Raw genomic sequence first — 18544 nt, 5'->3', positions numbered from 1 at the left:
GATTAATTTCATGCTCCTGTTCACCAGAGCAGTGCCCTTGCTTGTTTTTGTTGGTGCAGGGTGAATTTTTCGTGGTGGTAGAACTTGTCTCCCAGGGACATAGCATCTTCACTATAAGTTTTGCCATGTCTTATTTTCAGGTGAGATGCCTCCATAACAGTTTCCAGGTAATTGCATCTGTGTTCTCCCATCCCCACCCTGTAGTTTACTTCAGGGGTTCCCAGTCAAGTCTCAGGTCTCCGACTCTTATCTGTCTCTGGGCAGGAACCCTTGTCCCACTCCCTTCTGACCAGACGGTTTTAAGGCTGCACTGCTCTGTGCCTTACACTGTGATATTCCTCGCAAACCAGTCTGCCTAAAGGCTACCACCTGTGCTTTGCTTTCTCTCCAAGGGTGATGTCCAGTGTATTGCAGCAGTCACAAGTTACCATGCAGCTCTTTCTAAGCAAGCCAGGGTGGATAAAAATCAATCAATAAAAAAAATCTGATTTTTTTTTTATTTAAAATCGGATTTTTTTGATAAAATGCTTTTTGAGGAAAAAACCCCTTTTAAGATAGATACATTATAGCTTAAAGATATCTCACTATGGAATAGGGATTATAAATTCTAATTCTATAGTATGAGACAATATATTCATGTAATGTTTAAGAAATTTTGTAAATTAGTTCCAATAGTTCATGGATTAGGGACCCAATTTTATGGGGTTCCAGGGGATTCTGTATAGATTATTTAGGTTAATTCTTCTATCTACCCAATGGGACTCAGTGCTCAGTCTAGAAGATACCATCAGAGATGATTAGTTTTGCAGTTCTCAAACTGTGGATTTGTGTCACCAGAGATAACATGCTTGTTAACAGCAAAAATGTTTTAAAATAAATAAATATATAGAGGTGAGAAATAACAGACCTCAACCCTATTGTCCCCCTGCAAATTTGTGTACACATAGTCAATCCTTACCTCTCTCTAAAAGTGCAAAGTTTCAAAAAGTTCAATGAATAGAAGATTGTTGGGGCGGAATAGATCTGGACAAGGAGAAGAAGTCTGCAGATAAATGTGAGAAGGGAGAGACAGGCAGTAGAAACAAAAGTGAAACTGTTTGAGCAGCATATTCCAGAAGTCTTGAGGTCTTTCTGAGGGTAGCCTTCATTGATTTGAGATCTACCATACCATTCTCTCACTAGAAGGGAAAACCTGTAATGGAAGCAGGCCGTAAAAGAAACCCAGTTTGCGAATATTTTAATGAAGTTCCTCTACCTGTGGCAGGCATGCAAAATGCAAACAGTGCAAAGAAATGCAAGGCCTGGCTGCCCAAATGAAACAACATCATGAAAAGTTTTCCTTCTCAGGAGGAAGCTGCATTGAAGATGATGAAAGGAACATGTCTGAACATGCAGGATCTTCAGGTTGGGAAACTTTTTTATTTCATACTTCTTTCTTAAGGACTGCCTGTCTTCCTTCTGGACTATTTTTGAATTCTCATGTTTGAGCAAAAATTATAGTTGTTACTCTATGGTACTATCATTTTAGATGCAGTTGTGATAAAAAATAAATAGCTGAAATAGGTAGATCTTCCTTTTACAATTTCACCTTTAAAGCAGTACTGAGTATTAGTGAATGCAATGAGTAATACTAAATGAGCAGTATGGTAATAATAATTAAATAATTGCATTGACTTATTTTGTTTAGGAGAATCCATCCTCCACATACAGGATTCTGAAGACTATCCACCTTCAAGATCACCATCATTTTCTATAGTTTCAGAGTTATCTGCCAATGATAGTGTATCAGTCACATCATGTATGTCACATAGCCACAGTATAGCACCTGTAGCAAAAAGAAAGAAAGAAAAAAACCCTCCAACATCCAGAAACAATCATAGATAAATTTGTGAAAAGAACCAGCAAATTACAAAAAGAGGTAACTGAGGAAAAAATTGCCCAGTTTGTTTATGCAACAAACTCTCTTTTCTGTATGATTGAGAGCCCACATTTCATTAACATGGTTCAGTCATTACGACCAGGATACAGTCCACCCAACAGAGCAGATGTCACAGGCAAATTGCTGGATAAAGTGTATGAGAGAGAAATTGACCAGTGTGCAAAAGGTCTAGAGGTTGAAATTGTTAACCTGAGGCTTGATGGAGCAAAGTCCAGAATGATTCTATGTTCCTGTGTGACAACAGAAGAAGGGAATGTCTTCCTTACATAAACAATTGATACATCAGGAAATGCACACACAGCAGAATACTTACAAGAAGTAGCAGTAAAATCTGTAACAAACTGTGTGTCTAGGTTCCTCCCCACTCTGAACTCTAGGGTACAGATGTGGGTACCTGCATGAAAACCTCCTAAGCTTACTTTTACCAGCTTAGGTTAAAACTTCCCCAAGGTACAAATTATTTTACCCTTTGCCCTTGGAATATCCACTGCCACCACCAAACTCTAACTGGGTTTACTGGGAAACGCAGTTTGGACACGTCTTTCCCCCCAAAATCCTCCCAACCCTTGCATCCCACTTCCTAGGGAAGGTTTGGTAAAAATCCTCACCAATTTGCACAGGTGACCACAGACCCAAACCCTTGGATCTGAGAACAATGAAAAAGCATTCAGTTTTCTTACAAGAAGACTTTTAATAGAAATAGAAGTAAATAGAAGTAAAGAAATCACCTGTGTAAAATCAGGATGGTAGATACCTTACAGGGTAATTAGATTCAAAACATAGAGAATCCCTCTAGGCAAAACCTTAAGTTACAAAAAAGACACACAGACAGAAATAGTCATTCTATTCAGCACAATTCTTTTCTCAGCCATTTAAAGAAATCATAATCTAACACATACCTGGCTAGATTACTTACTAAAAGTTCTAAGACTCCATTCCTGTTCTATCCCTGGCAAAAGCAGCAGACAGACAGCCAGAGACCCCTTTGTTTCTCTCCCTCCTCCCAGCTTTTGAAAGTATCTTGTCTCCTCATTGGTCATTTTGGTCAGGTGCCAGCAAGGTTACCTTTAGCTTCTTAACCCTTTACAGGTGAGAGGATTTTTCCTCTGGCCAGGAGGGATTTTAAAGGGGTTTACCCTTCCCTTTATATTTATGACACTGTGAAAAAAAATTCAAATGCCTAGCATGCAGTTTGGTCACAGACAATGCTAAAAATGTATTCAAGATGAGAAGAGAGTCCCAAGCTAATAACATACAGTTGCAGCGCTCATTTGATGTAACTCCTTCAGTGTTCCAGAAATAAAGGCTAATGTTGTTGAAATTGCAAAATACTTCTGTAACAACCACTTTGCAGCAGCTGCTCTGAAAAAAGTGGGAGGAACCAAGCTAACTCTCCCACAAGATGCGCGATGGAACTCAGTAGTGAACTGTTCTGAGCCCTATAGCAAGAACTGGCCTAATCTGATGACAGTTTGTGAACAAAATCATGAAAAAATAGATGGCACCGTCACAGCCAAAGTTCTCAACATTGGGCTTAAGAGAAATGTTGAACACATGCCAAGTATCCTGAAACCTATTTCTGTAGCCTTGAACAAAATGCAGGGAAATAGCTGTTTTATTACTGAAGCTGTTGAAATTTGGAAGGAACTGAGTGAGATCTTAAAAAGAGAAATATGCAACGACAGAGTTAAATTACAAGCATTAAAAAAAACGAATGGGACAAGCACAATCTCCAGCTCATTTTCTTGTAAATATTTTCAATACTTGGTACCAGGATCAAACCTTAACTGCTGGAGAAGAGGAGTTGGCTATGACATAAACATCCAGCAATCATCCCTCCATAATGCCAACTATAATAAACTTCAGAGCTAAGGGTGAACCATTCAAGAAATATATGTTTGCTGATTATGTTTTAAAGAAAGTCACACCAGTGAACTGGTGGATGTCACTTAACCACTTGGATTCAGAGACTGTTGAAGTGATAATCTCACTTTTAACAGCAGTAGCTTCTTCTGCCGGTGTAGAAAGAATATTTTCTTCCTTTGGACTAATTCATTCCAAATTGAGAAATTGTTTGGGACCTGAAAAAACAGGAAACCTTGTTTTTCTTTCCAGATTATGAACAAACAGGAAAATGAAGGTGAAAATGACTGAGTTAGCTGCAGAAGCCAATATTTTAAGTTTCTTCTTTAAGGCTGACATAGTTGATTAAATTTTTATTTTTTTTAAATATTTCATTTAACTATTTTAGTTAAACAATTTTAACAAAAACAAATCTGATTTAAAAAAACTTGAATGTTTAACTACATTCAAAAGTTTATATGCTTATTTTGTTAAAATATTACGTTTGCTGTTGAAGAAAAAAATCCAGAATATATAACGTTGTTGTTTTAGTTAAATAAAACAATTTAAATGTCTGTCTGGTGATGTTCTCCTCCTAATACAGCATGGCAAGAAAATCCTCCAAATATTAATGATTAACCTGTTGAATTGGAGATATTTATGAAGTCACTGGGAGGTGAACTATCTGCTTCAATTACCTTTGGTAAATGAAATAAGAAATCATTCATTTTCTGATATAGCTGTAAAACGAATCTGAAAAGTTTTCAAAATAAATCACTTTAAAAATGTATAGTGTGTACTTTCTAAAAATGAAACCTACATCTATTTCTGAGTTGTGAAGGATATGTGTTAAGGTTATAACAACCAACAAGAATGCACTTTTATGTAGAAATCCATGGTTAAATCCAGTCTTCCTGTCTAGTGATTTAAATCAATTTGATTTAAATCAAATCCACCCTGAAGCAAGCCCATTTAGTCTTAAGGTAAAAGTATAACAGAGAAAACATCTGAAAACAATAAACAGATTTAAACATACATTAAAGATACCAGGAGTCACCCATCATTCTTAGGGGGCCCTAGTAGGCCAAAGATGTTCCAACCCTTCCACAATGGGTGGGGCCCCTCTAGGACAGAAGGTCCTGTCTATTTGCTGGAGTAGAAAAGATCTTGTGACAATTCAAGCTCATCCTTTTATACCAAAAGACCTTTCTTTGTCTCTTAGTCTCTAGAAAACCCAGCTGGAACCAGCTGTTTAGTTTGTGACTTGCTTTAATAACCCCTCTCCCTGACACAAACATTATTTTTGGTTCCTGGAGGACCTATGGTTACCCTCTTCCATGGAGAAAAACACAATCATACTCATATATAAACCATTCATAAATTAAAGACAATGACCCCCAAAGATATTGCATATGCGGTATCTGTCACAGCTGTGCTGCCTGCTGCAGTCAGTATATGTTGGCATCAAAAAAGTGAAAAATTAATTTCACATTTGTTTAAGTTGTGCAGATGCTAACGTTTATTTTGACAAGAAGAAAAGAAACACCAAAGAAATGAATGTTTACCACTCTGTTTTACTACCACAAAATGATGATTTATTTTCACAAAGCCAAGAAAAGGCAGTAAAGAAAACTGCAGCTGCACCATCTCTGCTACAAGTCAAACAGAAACATGATTTGCTAAATACTACATGCTGGGAATAGAAATCAAGGTTCAAATAATAGTTTCAGAATGTAATTCAGAGAGTGGTAAAATATGTTCAACATGTTGACAACATATCCTCCGCAGGCTGGAGGGATATTTACCTATATCTTATTTATTATTTCCAGCACATTAATGCTCAGAGCAGCAATAACTTACCAGACCTTTATGCAGTGATGAGCTGCCAAAATCTTACCAACGGGTTCCCTCCTCACCCTACGAGGGGGTCGTTGCCAACCCCCGCCCCCCGGGACTCCTGTCCCAGCCAACCCCCCCGTGTTCCTTGACCCCCACCCAGGACCCCTGCCCCATCCACCCCTGTCCCCGACTGCCCCCAGAACCGGGCAGGAGGGTCTCGTGGGCCACCGTAGTGGGTGCCCACCCCACCCCTAAGAGCCAGAGGCACCTGCCGGGGGGCGAGGTGGGGAGTCCCGGAGGTGCTTACCTGGGGCAACTCCCAGGAATCATCCAGCAGGTCCCTCTGGCTCCTAGGGGCGGGGGAGCGTAGCAAGGGGGGGAGCAGGGGGAGCGGCTGCTCCCCCACTGATCACATCAAAAGTGGCGCGTTAGGCACTGATTCCCTGGGTGCTCTGGGGCTGGAGCACCCACATGGAAAATTTGGTGGGTGCAGAGCACCCACCGGTGGCTCCCCACCCCGTGCTCGGCCCCAGATCACCTCACCTCTGCTCCGCCTCCTCCGCTGAACATGCTGCCCAGCTCTGCTTCTCTGCCCCCTCCCCCGGCTTCCCACGAATCAGCTGTTTGTCGGGAAGCCTGGGAGGGCTGAGAAGCAGGCGGTGGCTTCACACTCGGGCCAAGGGTGGCGGAGGTGAGCTGGCGTGAGGAGTAGTTCCCCTGTGGCGCCCCCCCCCCCGGCCCAGGTTATCTGCTGCGGCGTGGGCGGCCCTCCTCATGCCTCCCTGACCCCAGCTCATCTCCGCATCCCTGGGCCTGAGCGGGAAGCCGTGGCCTGCTTCTCAGCCTGCCCCAGCTTCCCGTGCGAACAGCTGATTTGCGGGATGCCTGGGGGGGGGGGGCAGAGAAGCAGAGCGGGATGGCGCGTTCAGAGGAGGAGGCGGAGCGGAGGTGAGGTTGGGCCAGGAGTGGGGCTGGGAGCTGCCGGTGGGTGCTCTGCACCCACCAAATTTTCCCCTTGGGTACTCCAGGGCTGGAGCACCCATGGAGTTGGCACCTAAGGTGCCACTTTTGGCCGGTTAAATTTAGAAGCCCTTTTAGAACCGGTTGTCCCTCGTGGAACAACCGGTTCTAAAAGGGCTTCTAAATTTAACAACCGGTTCAAGCAAACCGGCTCCAGCTCACCACTGCCTTTATGGGCACCAACGGAAAGGAGATGCTGATTTTCAAAGGAGAAAGAGTTGAAAGGAAAGAATAAAGAGAGAAAAGAATAGGTAAACACATGACATGAAGATGGACAATATGGATCAGACATGGAAGGAAAGGAAAAAAGGGATAAAGAAATAGAAGGGAAAAAGCAAAAGAATTTTCTGTTAATCATACTTCTTTATTTTGTACATTTCTGACACCATCCTGTATTTAAATTTCGGGAGGAAAAGGGAGGGATGGTGGTTATTTTGTGCATTTTTGTCAATTTGGTTGCTCCTTTGCTTCAAGTGGTTAGCCAGTATTCAAGGTCTTATTGGGTTGTTTCCATTAGAAGGAGAAATTTAGGATATGCATCAGGTATTTATTTGGTGCAAAACTGTTTATTTACAAAGAACAGCTGTCAGTTTCCTTTCTCACAAATTCCAAACCTGCCTTTTCAGCCAGTCTTGTTCCCCAAGGAACTCTGCTCACTCTCAAGGCCACTCACACCCTATGTCTCTAGCTTCCTGCCTCTCAGACATAGTCACTTGCAGCTGCAATCAGTCATTCCCTCAGCCTCTGCATTGCAATCTTTCCCAGGAAACTTCTTGGCCAATGTGGCTTCACTATGCTCAGGTTTTTCCATGTAGCCCAGTGCCTTGGGTGGTAGCTTCCTATTGTTTCTAGTTATCTCACTCCATAAAGGGGTTTAATTGCTTCTTCCACTTAGCCTGAAAAAAAAGGTGGTTAGCCCACCCATCAGCTTTAATTAGGTATATGATTGTCTACTGACTAAAGAGCCTCTTGATGGCAGCCATTAACATCTTCCATCATAACCATATGAATCCTGCTGGCTCCTCTGTATTCTTTAGTTGTCAAGTAAATGCAGAAAAGACAACAGCTTTGATTCTCATTGGATAGAGTGAGAGTAGGGGGCCACAGGGAGCCTGATTCATAGACACCCAGCCCTAGCACAAGACAGGGCAGCAACATACGTTGTTGGTGTAAGATCCTCAGGGACCTTACACCAGCAGCGGATCAGCTGTGGCAGAACTCTGTCCCACCACGCCCCTTTCCATCTGTCTCCTGCACCTGACATACCCCTTCCTTCTCCTTACACTGAGGGTCAGGGCAGCTTGTGCAGATGCAATGGAATCTCCTCTAGTGACTTTCCACTGGCAGAGAGTTCCTCTTTCCTCCACATTTTATTGTCTTTAACTTTTTTAATTCCTTCAGATCTCTGTTTCATAATCTCATAGTTGCATCAGGCCTGGCACTACTGTGGGGGAAACGGGACATTGCCCGCCCTCCCCCTCACATGATCTACAAGAGTCCCCACAGTTGTTGTTAAAAAGGCCAAAATGTGTACAAAGTTATCCAATGTTAAGCAGCAGAACAGCAGCAGATTGGAGAGGCTTCATCCTTTATATATAAGCCCCTTCGTTTTCAGTTTAAACCATTTTTTAACTGAAAAAATCCTGGTTTTTACAAAAAGTATTATTCATTTTTTTCTGATTTTCACCCTACTTTTGTATCATTTAAATATATAAAAATAACTTACTTTATTAGGAAAATACAATACATTGCATGAGAAATGTATTATGCTAATACTTTAGTCTGCGTGTATACGCAAAGCTGCCTGTTGATGTAAGGCTTAGCCTATTAGTCTAGAAGATACACACAAACAGGCAGGCAAGCTCTGGAGCACATGCGCATCTGAACATACTGATGAATCTCACACCCATCACCTACACATTTCAAGCAGTTAGCAGATAACGGTTTAGAGATCTGACACACTAAAATGGGAAGAAAACAAAAATCTCTCCCAGAAAACATTTCAGAACACAAGGAAGTATTCAAAAAGCTCTAAAAAGACCCCCAAAATGGGAGAAAAGGATGAAGTTCCGTATATGCGCTACAAATGGTGTTGCCCAATTATTAAATTGAACTATTAGCCTACCAATATTTACACGTCTCCAACAGCAAGCTGTTTATTCAAAGGAAAAGTTTTATTTGTGGTTTAAGAGATATCCTGTTTTCTTAAACTCAGAGGTAGGACTGGATCTGCAGTTCTATTTTAGTTCTGCAGCAAACCACACTGAACTCCATTACGCATTAATCTACTGAATACTTTCCCCTTGTCCTTCACCGCCGCACGCCCCGCTCCAGAGGGGCAGGCTACTGAAGCCCGGCTGCAGGCGGGCGAGGGGCGGAGCAGCCAGGGCGACTCAAACTTCCCTCGCCGCCGCAGGTAGCTGGGCTGGGCGAGGGCTGCCGCGGCGGCTGCAGCTGCGGGCGAAGCGCAGGCAGCCTCCCGCCAGCCGCACGGGTCAGGAGAGAGCGGCGGCCGCTGGGGGGCGCGGCCTCCCCGACGGGCAGCGCTCAGCGCACGCGGACGCCATGGCGCGATTCCCGCCCCCGCGGAGCCCGGTCAGCGGCGCGGGGCACGGGGAAGTTGAGGCACCCGCTCCACCTGTGGTGGCGATGATCAGCTAACCGGGCTGAGGCGCTTCTCCCGCGGACGGCCGAGCCCCGGCCCGGGTCGGGGGGGCGAGCCCCGGGCAGCTGGGGGCTGAGCGGGCTCGGGGACCCTCCCCAGGACCCAGCGTGTTGGGAGCCGGCGGCTTCATGGGCAGCACCCGTCAGGATGGTTATGGACAGCAACAGCAGTCACGTGTCCGGCCACCTCCGCGCCTTCGCCCTGGAGGCTCCCCGCGAGCTGAGCGGCAGTGGGATGGTGGCTGGCTCCCTGAACCCCCGCTGGCTGAAGATCATCCAGGATGTCACCGCCAGCCCCAGCCCCGCTTTCAGCCTGGCGCCCGAAAATGACACCGGCTGCGGGGAGCAGATCCTCAGCTACGGCAACATGGAGAAAGTTGTGATCGGGGCCATCCTCTCCCTCATCACTCTGCTGACCATCGCGGGCAATTGCCTGGTGGTGATCTCCGTGTGCTTTGTGAAGAAACTCCGGCAGCCCTCCAACTATCTCATTGTCTCCCTGGCTTTGGCTGATCTCTCGGTAGCGGTGGCCGTCATGCCCTTTGTCAGCGTAACGGACCTCATTGGAGGAGAGTGGATCTTTGGCCACGTTTTCTGTAATGTCTTCATTGCTATGGATGTGATGTGTTGCACTGCTTCCATTATGACTTTGTGTGTGATAAGTATTGACAGGTGAGTGCAAAACCCGAGATACCAACATCTCCTGTGTACTTGTGCTGCGTGTGTAGCTGTGTGTCTCTCTTTGACTGGAGCTGAGACAAGCAAACTGAGTGACTGCCCCCCTTTGAACAGTACAGTGGCTAGGAGAAAAAATAGAGTAGAAACAACCTACTACTGCAAAATGGTTCAAAGTTATTTAGGTTGATAAGTTAGCAGAGAAGAATCTTGAATGCTGACTGCAGCTGGCAAATATGGTGTATGGCAATTCCACTAGGGGTCTCTTTTGCTTGCTTATTTTTCCTTGGGAAATAACAACAGATATTCTCAGAGGAAAAATGGATGGCATTTTTAAAAAGAAAAAATCAGTTCAATCATAGACTAAGCTATTTTACACCCGCAGCCTATTGTTGCTAACCTACACACAGGCAAATACATGTGAAAAATGTGGACACTAAAACAGAGTGGGGGGAGCGTGTGTACTGACTGCAGGACAGCTTACTAGTAATTTGTTTCCAATGTTTAAATCGAGTTTATGGGTTTGATTCACCCCCTAAAGCTGAGGGAGAAGAAGCTTCAGGGAGCCTGCTGTGACTCCCTGATTCCACACTGGGTATAAGTTACAGCAGGCTAGAGGCTGTTGTAATTTATGCCTATGGAGGATTGACACAATAGGGCCAGTGCTCTGCCTCACCCCCACCAAACTCCCTCCCTCAGTATGCTGCCTGTATGAGGCAGCAGCTGGTTCCATCAACTTTATACCAGCTGGGATTTCCTCTCCACCCAGTGGTTTTGCCAATGGCCATTTACAGCCCTTGTGCTACCTGAGTGGTGCAAAGGGGTTAGAGAAAAGGAGAGGATCTGGCCCAAAGATATTTCATAATTTTATTTAAACTATTGGGAATTTTGCTTCTATGGTCAACAAAAACATAGCAATTTGAAACCTTGAATTAAACAGCAAGTGGATTTTATTAATCAATATATATCAGTAATAATTGCTAGCATTGATAGGACCATAGGAACTGCCTTTTTGGAACAGAGAAGTGGACCATTTATTACTGTGTCCTGTCCAGGCCCACCGACAGGGGGTGGGCAAAGGGGACAATTACCCAGGGGCCCGGGCGATTTAAAAGGGCCTGGGGGCCCTTTTAAAATCGCCTGAGCAGGCCACAGGGCTCCTAGGCATGCGCAACTGCTCTGGGGCCAGGCCCAGCGCTTTGGTGACAGAGTCATCATTTTGGTGACAGATCCTCAGAGGTGACAAATTCATCGCTTCCACCCTGGGCCCTGGCGCCCCTAAGGACAGTCCTGGCCCTGGGGCTCAGAATTCCTGTCGGCAGGCCTACTCCTGTCTGACAGTGTACCAGCTGTTTCAGAGGAAAGTGCAAGAATCTTGCAAAAGACATGTTTGGATAACCTTCCCTCAGGAAAGTTTTCCTCCTGATCTCTAACAATCAGAGGTTATCTTATGACCTGAAGCATGAAGGTTTATATCCCCTTCAAAACTCTTGTTTATTAATATTTGCTGTTACAATTGTGTATATTCTTGCTAACTCTGTATTAACCAATCCTTAGTAGAATTCTGATAAGCTCTTGAATTCAATTATATTTTGTAGAAATGAGTTCCACATACTAATTTAATGTTGAACAAAAAAGTATTTCCTTTCATCACTTTTAAATTTGCCACCTTTAAATTAAATTCTTGTGTTATGAGAAAGGTGAACAGCAGTGACTGACTCACCCCCCCACCTTTTTTTTTTTTTAACTATTCATTAGTTTGTATATCCTTTTATCCATTTCTGTGGCAAAAAGTCCCAATTTTTAAGTTTTTTCATGACTCTAATAATTCTTGTTGCCCATCTCTGAACCTGACATGCCAAGTAAGGCTGTACCATTGATTTACATAATTGCATTGTAATATTTTCAGTATTATTATTCTGTTTCTTACACATTTTTGTTTGCTATTTTTGGCCGGCACTGGGCAGAGGTCTTCATTGAGATGCTCCGGTCTTTTGCCTGAGTTGTTATAGTAACCCTAGTGATAAGTGTTAAACTAATTAAACCAATGATAGAAGTTATACACATGTAACAAGGAGATAATATATCCTTTTAAGACAGAATCTGGAACTGGAATTACAAAATGATTGATTTTTAATGGACAAAAACAATGAAAATATTCTCTCATTTTTTACTTTGCTTATTCCTTGTTTTGTATATTACTGAACAAATACTTGTATTAAAGCAGGTTCTTTTGATTCTTAAAGAGTTCATACTCTCCTGCTGCTTATTTCCAACTTAAAATAATAATTCTCTGTGAAGCCTGATGCCTTAACTTCTGTTTACTTCAAATCTATTATACAACTATGAGTTGTGATGCTGCAGATTAAGGCTGATGTCAGGTAAGGAACAGCTGCAGATAAATCCTTAGTGAAATCTTACTAAATGTTTAGTAACAACTAAGAAAAGAGGAATAAAGAGATGAGCTAGAAGCGTAATTATTTTAATGGGGTTATACTGGCATAGCAGTGGATTACCAGTGGTGAATCAGGTGCAGGGTTTTTCAAGGTAACCATGATATATATTAGCGACTTTTTAGAGATGTGAAGATGCATAAAATATTTTCAGCAACTAGAAAGGACCAAAATTTAATCTGAGCAACAAACTATCACACAGATAGCACTGATCTCATGCTATCTCATTTACAGTAGAATTACCCTTTTGTGTAAGTAGAAAGCATTTCATTTATGGGTGAGAGTTGCATATCACTGAGTAAAACTCTATGTGTAAGGTGGTAACTTGCAAATCACATGGTATGCATTATTTAAGAGAGTCCAAAAAATTTCACAAAGAACAATGGATTTGATGGAAGTGCCTGTATATTTGATCTTACTTTAGAGGAAAAAAGCCTCTGGGAGGGGAGAGAGTCCATCCTACCCCAAAAACCTACTCTGTGGAACAGTGTAGGGAGCACATACAGTAATCCAATTAGCCTCCCCCTTGTGGGAAAAGCAAGAAGCAGGATTTGGAGACAAAACTAACCTGTTGGGCATACCATTTTTGCTTTTCATTGTTAGAACTCTAAGCAGAAATAGCTCTTCCTGCAGCAAGTCATCTTTCCCAGAGATGAGAATCACTATTAGTCCAAGGAAAATCTTGAAAGAACTTAAGTATGTAATGAAACTAAAAATCACAGTTTCAAACAAGCCATCCTTTTCAGTTTTCAGAGTAGCAGCCGTGTTAGTCTGTATTCGCAAAAGAAAAGGAGTACTTGTGGCACCTTAGAGACTAACAAATTTATTTGAGCATAAGCTTTCGTGAGCTACAGCTCACTTCATCGGATGCATTCAGTGAGACCCAGGAGACAGGGGTTGCAGTATGTGTGTGAAATTCACTCCCACACACAGGGCCAGCACAATCTTCTGTACCACTTAAATCTCACTGAAAGCCCTTGTGTGCTCAGGCCTCATTTTCAATCGTGTTAAGCAAAAGCCCTGCGAGATGCAGTCTAACACTTTTAAAGTCCTGTTGTAGCCTAGTGCAAAGCCTACACCATGGCCAGCTAACATGGCTTCAAAGTGGTTAGTCTGCATCGTAATGCCTCTTTTCAATCTGTTAAGCTAACTCAGTTGAAAAACACACCCTTTTTGCCTATCAAGATATATCCTCTGTGTGTGGTGTTCTGCAGCACCCTGCAAAATCCCGAAGTATTCATTCCACAGGACCACAATGCGTTTCAAGTGATGGCATTTTATAATACATAAAATATGTGCAGTACTGTATGTACCTGAGAGAGCGGAACAGCTCAATGTATTTGCATAATACTTTACTGACATTCAGAGACAGTTTGTTGAAGGAGAATTTTGATGCATACCAAATAGAAGGCTAAAACTGAAAAGGTGATGGAATAATAGACCTATATGCACTTCAGTGATAGGCAATTTTCTTGTCGTACTAAAGATATGCAAGGACTGTATCCAATGTAAGATATAGTATGCAATTTGTTTTTTCACCCTCTGGGCCCACTTTTCAAATATAAGTTTCTGAACAGGATGTCCATGCTCGCCCTGGTTACTCAAATTGACACATGAGCACATAAAATGGGTATTTATTTCCCTAAGTGCTGCTTTTAGAATTCAGATACATGCAGTTACTGAGGATCTAAAGTGAAACCCAGACGTTGTCTGAAGTATCTGAATAAAACAGCTGGTAAATATTTGTGCTCTTTGTTGTATTAATGAATGCTACATTAAGACTGTGCAAAGCACTTATTAAAATGTTAGTATAGTGATCACTGACACTTTACAGGCTCCACAGGGACTCAGCCAAATTAGAAAAGGCACATTCCGGTGAGTATCTATACAGGACTGAACTTAATGGAGAATCTAAGGTAATATCCGTGACAATATCAAACATTGGAATTTTAGGCTTTTTGCAGCCCATATCATCTCTTCTACCTTCACAGGATGAAAACCCCACAGATCCTCATCAGGGAGTGCAAAAGTGGGCAGTGCCACCTCTGTGGCATCCCCCCTATATCTTGTGGGAGCCTTTCTTTGGGAATAGGTATCTGCCTATAGGATGGGGTGTCTGAGTCAGAGGTGGTGTAGGGTGGAACTGGGGAAGTCAAGCATCATTCTTCCACCACCAGCCCCATGAAGATTCCAGTTTTGTGAATGATGCCTTTCATACTTCTGGGGTAACTGCACCACCTCACAGAATGGTACCAGTATATGCAATTCACCCCAGCAGGTGGTACTTCTCTGGATTTGTTTACTGGTTCCCAGGTTTGCAATAAATTCTCCCACCTCACTGATTTGAGTTCCTGAATGGGGCTTAGTAACAATCCCTAGACAGCCATCATACAATCCCTCATAAATATGCAGATAACCTTATTCTCAAAGATATGCCTGTGTTTGTCATATATGTTACAATGACACTTCAGAAATGAGGTTGAGATCCTACTCCTACTGAAGCCCCCAGAAATTTAGTCAATGACTCCTTTGGGAGCAGCACTGGGCCCTAAAGCATAATCTGTGTCTTGTGATTGCATGGGGGAAGATGAGAAAAAAGTTAGGGATTAGGGATGCTTAGGTAGCTACGTTTAAGTACATTAGTTACTATTATGAAAACAGACTACTCAGAATAGGAAAAGCTGCAAATTTTCCTGCATTAGAGTCAAAAGATTATTGGGAAGGCTTGAATGCTGCAAAGTAGGTGGGATTATTGGATCAATTGCTAATGGATATTTTCAACTACATACATTTTACAACTCTGCTTTTCATTGAAAACAGCTTGTTGCATTTTCCAACGGAAATTAACTGCTGATGCTTGCTCCTACATGGATATATATTGTGGCTTAAATTTTAACAAGTGATTAGTGATATCAGGTGCCCAATTTTTGGGAGCCCACTTCAAAAAGGGCCTGGTGTTCAGCACCTGGGCACTGTGCATTTGTGCATTTCTGACAATCAGGCTCCTTTTAAAGTGGCTGAAGCTGAGCACACAAAATTACCTTGTCATTTTTTAAATGTAAGCTTATGCATTTAAAAAAACCAACCAACCAACCAAAAAAACCCATGGTTTATTCCCCAGTTCTTTTACCAGTCTGAGAGAAGGGAAGATTCCAACTGTTGCTCAGTGACCAGAAATTACTTTCATGTTAAAAAGAGGAATATTTTTCCAAATAAAAAAAAAAAAAAGAAAATTGCACAAAGATTTTGGAGCTGGCTGTCGAGGCCATAGGAACTGTCCATTTCATTGCATCTCCTCAGGGAAGGGAAAATGGGGACTTTTCTTCCCAGAGGAGAAAGAGTTACACCAAGATTCTTATTCACTCTCCTCTTCCATAAACGTCTCGGGCTGCTAAGCAGTCAGCAGAATAAATAGTAATTCTGATCATTCTACTTGCCAGTCCACAGTTGGCACATCCAAGAGAATGGCTGCCTATTTGGCAAGTTCTCAGTGTCCCAGTCCAGGCCTGTGTGATCACATGGTAATGCTTAATCCTTTATAGCAATGTTGCAGATCTGAATAGAGAGGAGGCTTCTGGATGTGCATTTAGGCCCAGCACAAGTACAAATTGTGCTCATTGGAAGGAGGCAGAGAGGGGGTGGAGCCAGAGTTGGACCAGAGACAGAGGGGGAAGGGAAAGTCTGACATAGTTCTAATGGAGCTCGAACATAGGTCAGCAAGAAGTGGCAATAGGGCATATTGGCTATACCATCTTAATTCAATCCCTGAGACTTGGAGCTAGATCACAAACCTCATGTGAATATTTGCTCTCCAGGACAACAGAGATAATACAGAACATCTAATTTTCCTTCTGCGTGCTGCAGGGAAAGCTAGATTTAGTAAAAAGAGAATTTCAGTCACCAGAGATGGGCAGAAGGGATTAGGCACCTATGTTTTACTTGTCTCTATAATTCTGAGGACTCTTGTGAAAGCAGTCTGTAGGCTGATACATACTGCTAAATAAGTCAGCGTTTGAGTTTTGAAATGGTAGAAAATGAAAACTATTCAACCATTTGAAACGATTTTGCCAAAATTAAAAGTCTCCTTTTGTACATAAAACTAGTATCATCATAAAGCCCTGAGTGAAAAATTAAACAGTTAGAGCAGTAAAGTTACAAGATCACTTGCAGCTGATTATCACTAACAATTAAATTGTCAAATTTCACCTTAACACACACAACTCCTGTTGACTTCAGTGGGAGCTGCAGGCACATATCTGAGGGAAGAATTTGGCTCTGTCTGGTTTCTTAAAGTTAATATACTTTAAAATATGCTTTGGTTGTTTTTTCAGAAAATTTCATACAGTGCATCAATTGTCTGATACTCTTTGTATCTGTACATGCAAAGATAATTAATCATTTCCACCACTAAAAAGTTCCCTTTGTGAGGAATCCATAGAGATAAAATTATAAGCAGTTGCAGAAATATTAAAATAGAAAGAGAAATCAGAAAGTGAGTGATATCTCAGCTGTCAAGGTTCCCTCCCCACTCTGAACTCTAGGGTATAGATGTGGGGACCTGCATGAAAGAGCCCCTAAGCTTATTTCTACCAGCTTTGGGTAAAACTTGCCCAAAGCACAAACTTTTTGCCCTTGGAGGGTATGCTGCCACTACTGAGTGATTTAACAAAGAATCGGGGAAGGACCACTTGGAGTTCCTATGTCCCCAAAATATTCCCCCAAGCCTTTACACCCCCTTTCCTGGGGAGACATGTGAATAATATCCTAGCCAATTGGTACAAAGTGATCACAGACCCAAACCCTTGTGTCTTAGGACCATAGAGAAATCAGTCAGGCTCTTAAAAGAAACAGAACTTTGTTAGAAAGAAAAAAGGTAAAAGAAGCACCTCTGTAAAATTAGAAGGGAAGCTAATCTCACAGGGCAATCAGATTTAAAACACAGAGGATTCCCTCTGGGCAAAAACTTTAAAGTTACAAAAAGAAAACCGTAGTAAACCTTCCTCTCAGCACAGAGAAAATCACAAGCCAAAACAAAAGTAAACGAACGCATTTCCTTGCTAGTACTTACTAATTCTAATGGAGTTGGATTGCCTGCTTTCTTGATCTCTCTCTCTCTCTCTCTCTCTCTCCGGCAAGCACACAGAACAGACATACAAAAGCCTTCCCTCCCACCCTAGATTTGAAAGTATCTTGTCCCCTTATTGGTCCTTTTGGTCAGGTGCCAGCCAGGTTACCTAAGCTTCTTAACCCTTTACAGGTAAAAGGATATTGTGCCTCTGGCCAGGAGGGACTTTATAGTACTGTATACAGGAAGGTTGTTACCCTTCCCTTTATATTTATGACATCAGCAATAACCCACGCTCCTTGGCTGGTGTACAAGCAAGACTGAAAGTGCTAATAGCTGTCAGTTCTGTATATTAGCACTACTACATCTTAAGAGCATTTTAAGGAAAGATAAATCAGTGGATGTAATCACAAGAAACTGCTGCATGTAGACAATCAAACTGCCCTGGAGCAGAGGGATAAGATTCATGAAACTATTACAGTTATGCACTAATATATTGCAATTTAACTGAATAAAACAGTTTTACAACTGAAGAGATGAGTACTCAATAATAATTACTAGCATTTGACTTAGAAAAAATTGCAAATAACTACCTTTGGGTTGAATAATGAACTATAAGCCACAAGCAAGGGGTGATGCATCATTCTGTTGTCTCTGGAGCAGACTGAGAGGCAGATTGTTCTTGAGTCACATTCTGCCTTCCTACTGGTCTCCCCTGCTCCTAGGGGGAAGTGCCCAGCCCTAGGCCTAAACCTAGCGCAGCCTACTTCCCTTAGTGTAATTCTGCAAGCTAGCACATTGTGCAAGGCAAAGCCAAGGCTCTGCTCTGTCCCAAACCACTCCCACCCATCTTCAGGGAGCAGGGGAATGTACCAGGTCTGCAGAGCCGACTCTCCTCTTTGTGTACCTGTGGAACAAAGAGTTATCACAAGGGAGTCAGGAGGTGACTTACACCCAGTGCTTAATTTGTGCCAGGACTTGCCAGAGCTGAACCCCAGTGCCTCAGGGCTTGGCAATTCACAGCCCCGGCATCTCTGGGCTTGCAGT

At 42.6% G+C, this 18544-nt stretch overlaps 1 protein-coding gene across 3 annotated transcripts in view; it reads left to right on the top strand.

Annotated features, from left to right (window-relative positions):
• Window positions 1–9021: 9021 nt before the first annotated feature.
• HTR7 (5-hydroxytryptamine receptor 7) overlaps window positions 9022–18544 on the top strand; it is a 40812-nt gene continuing 31289 nt past the window's right edge. For all 3 annotated transcript variants that reach the window (XM_084635601.1, XM_084635602.1, XM_084635600.1), the window contains exon 1: window positions 9022–9976. In XM_084635601.1, coding sequence (XP_084491727.1) covers window positions 9453–9976 — 524 coding nt within the window. In that variant the 5' untranslated portion in view covers window positions 9022–9452. The remainder of the gene's footprint in view (window positions 9977–18544) is intronic.

This window comes from Lepidochelys olivacea (genome assembly GCF_965140295.1).
Source record: "Lepidochelys olivacea isolate rLepOli2 genome assembly, chromosome: 7".
NCBI lineage: Eukaryota > Metazoa > Chordata > Testudines > Cheloniidae > Lepidochelys > Lepidochelys olivacea.
This window is presented reverse-complemented; position numbering and strand designations above follow the sequence as displayed.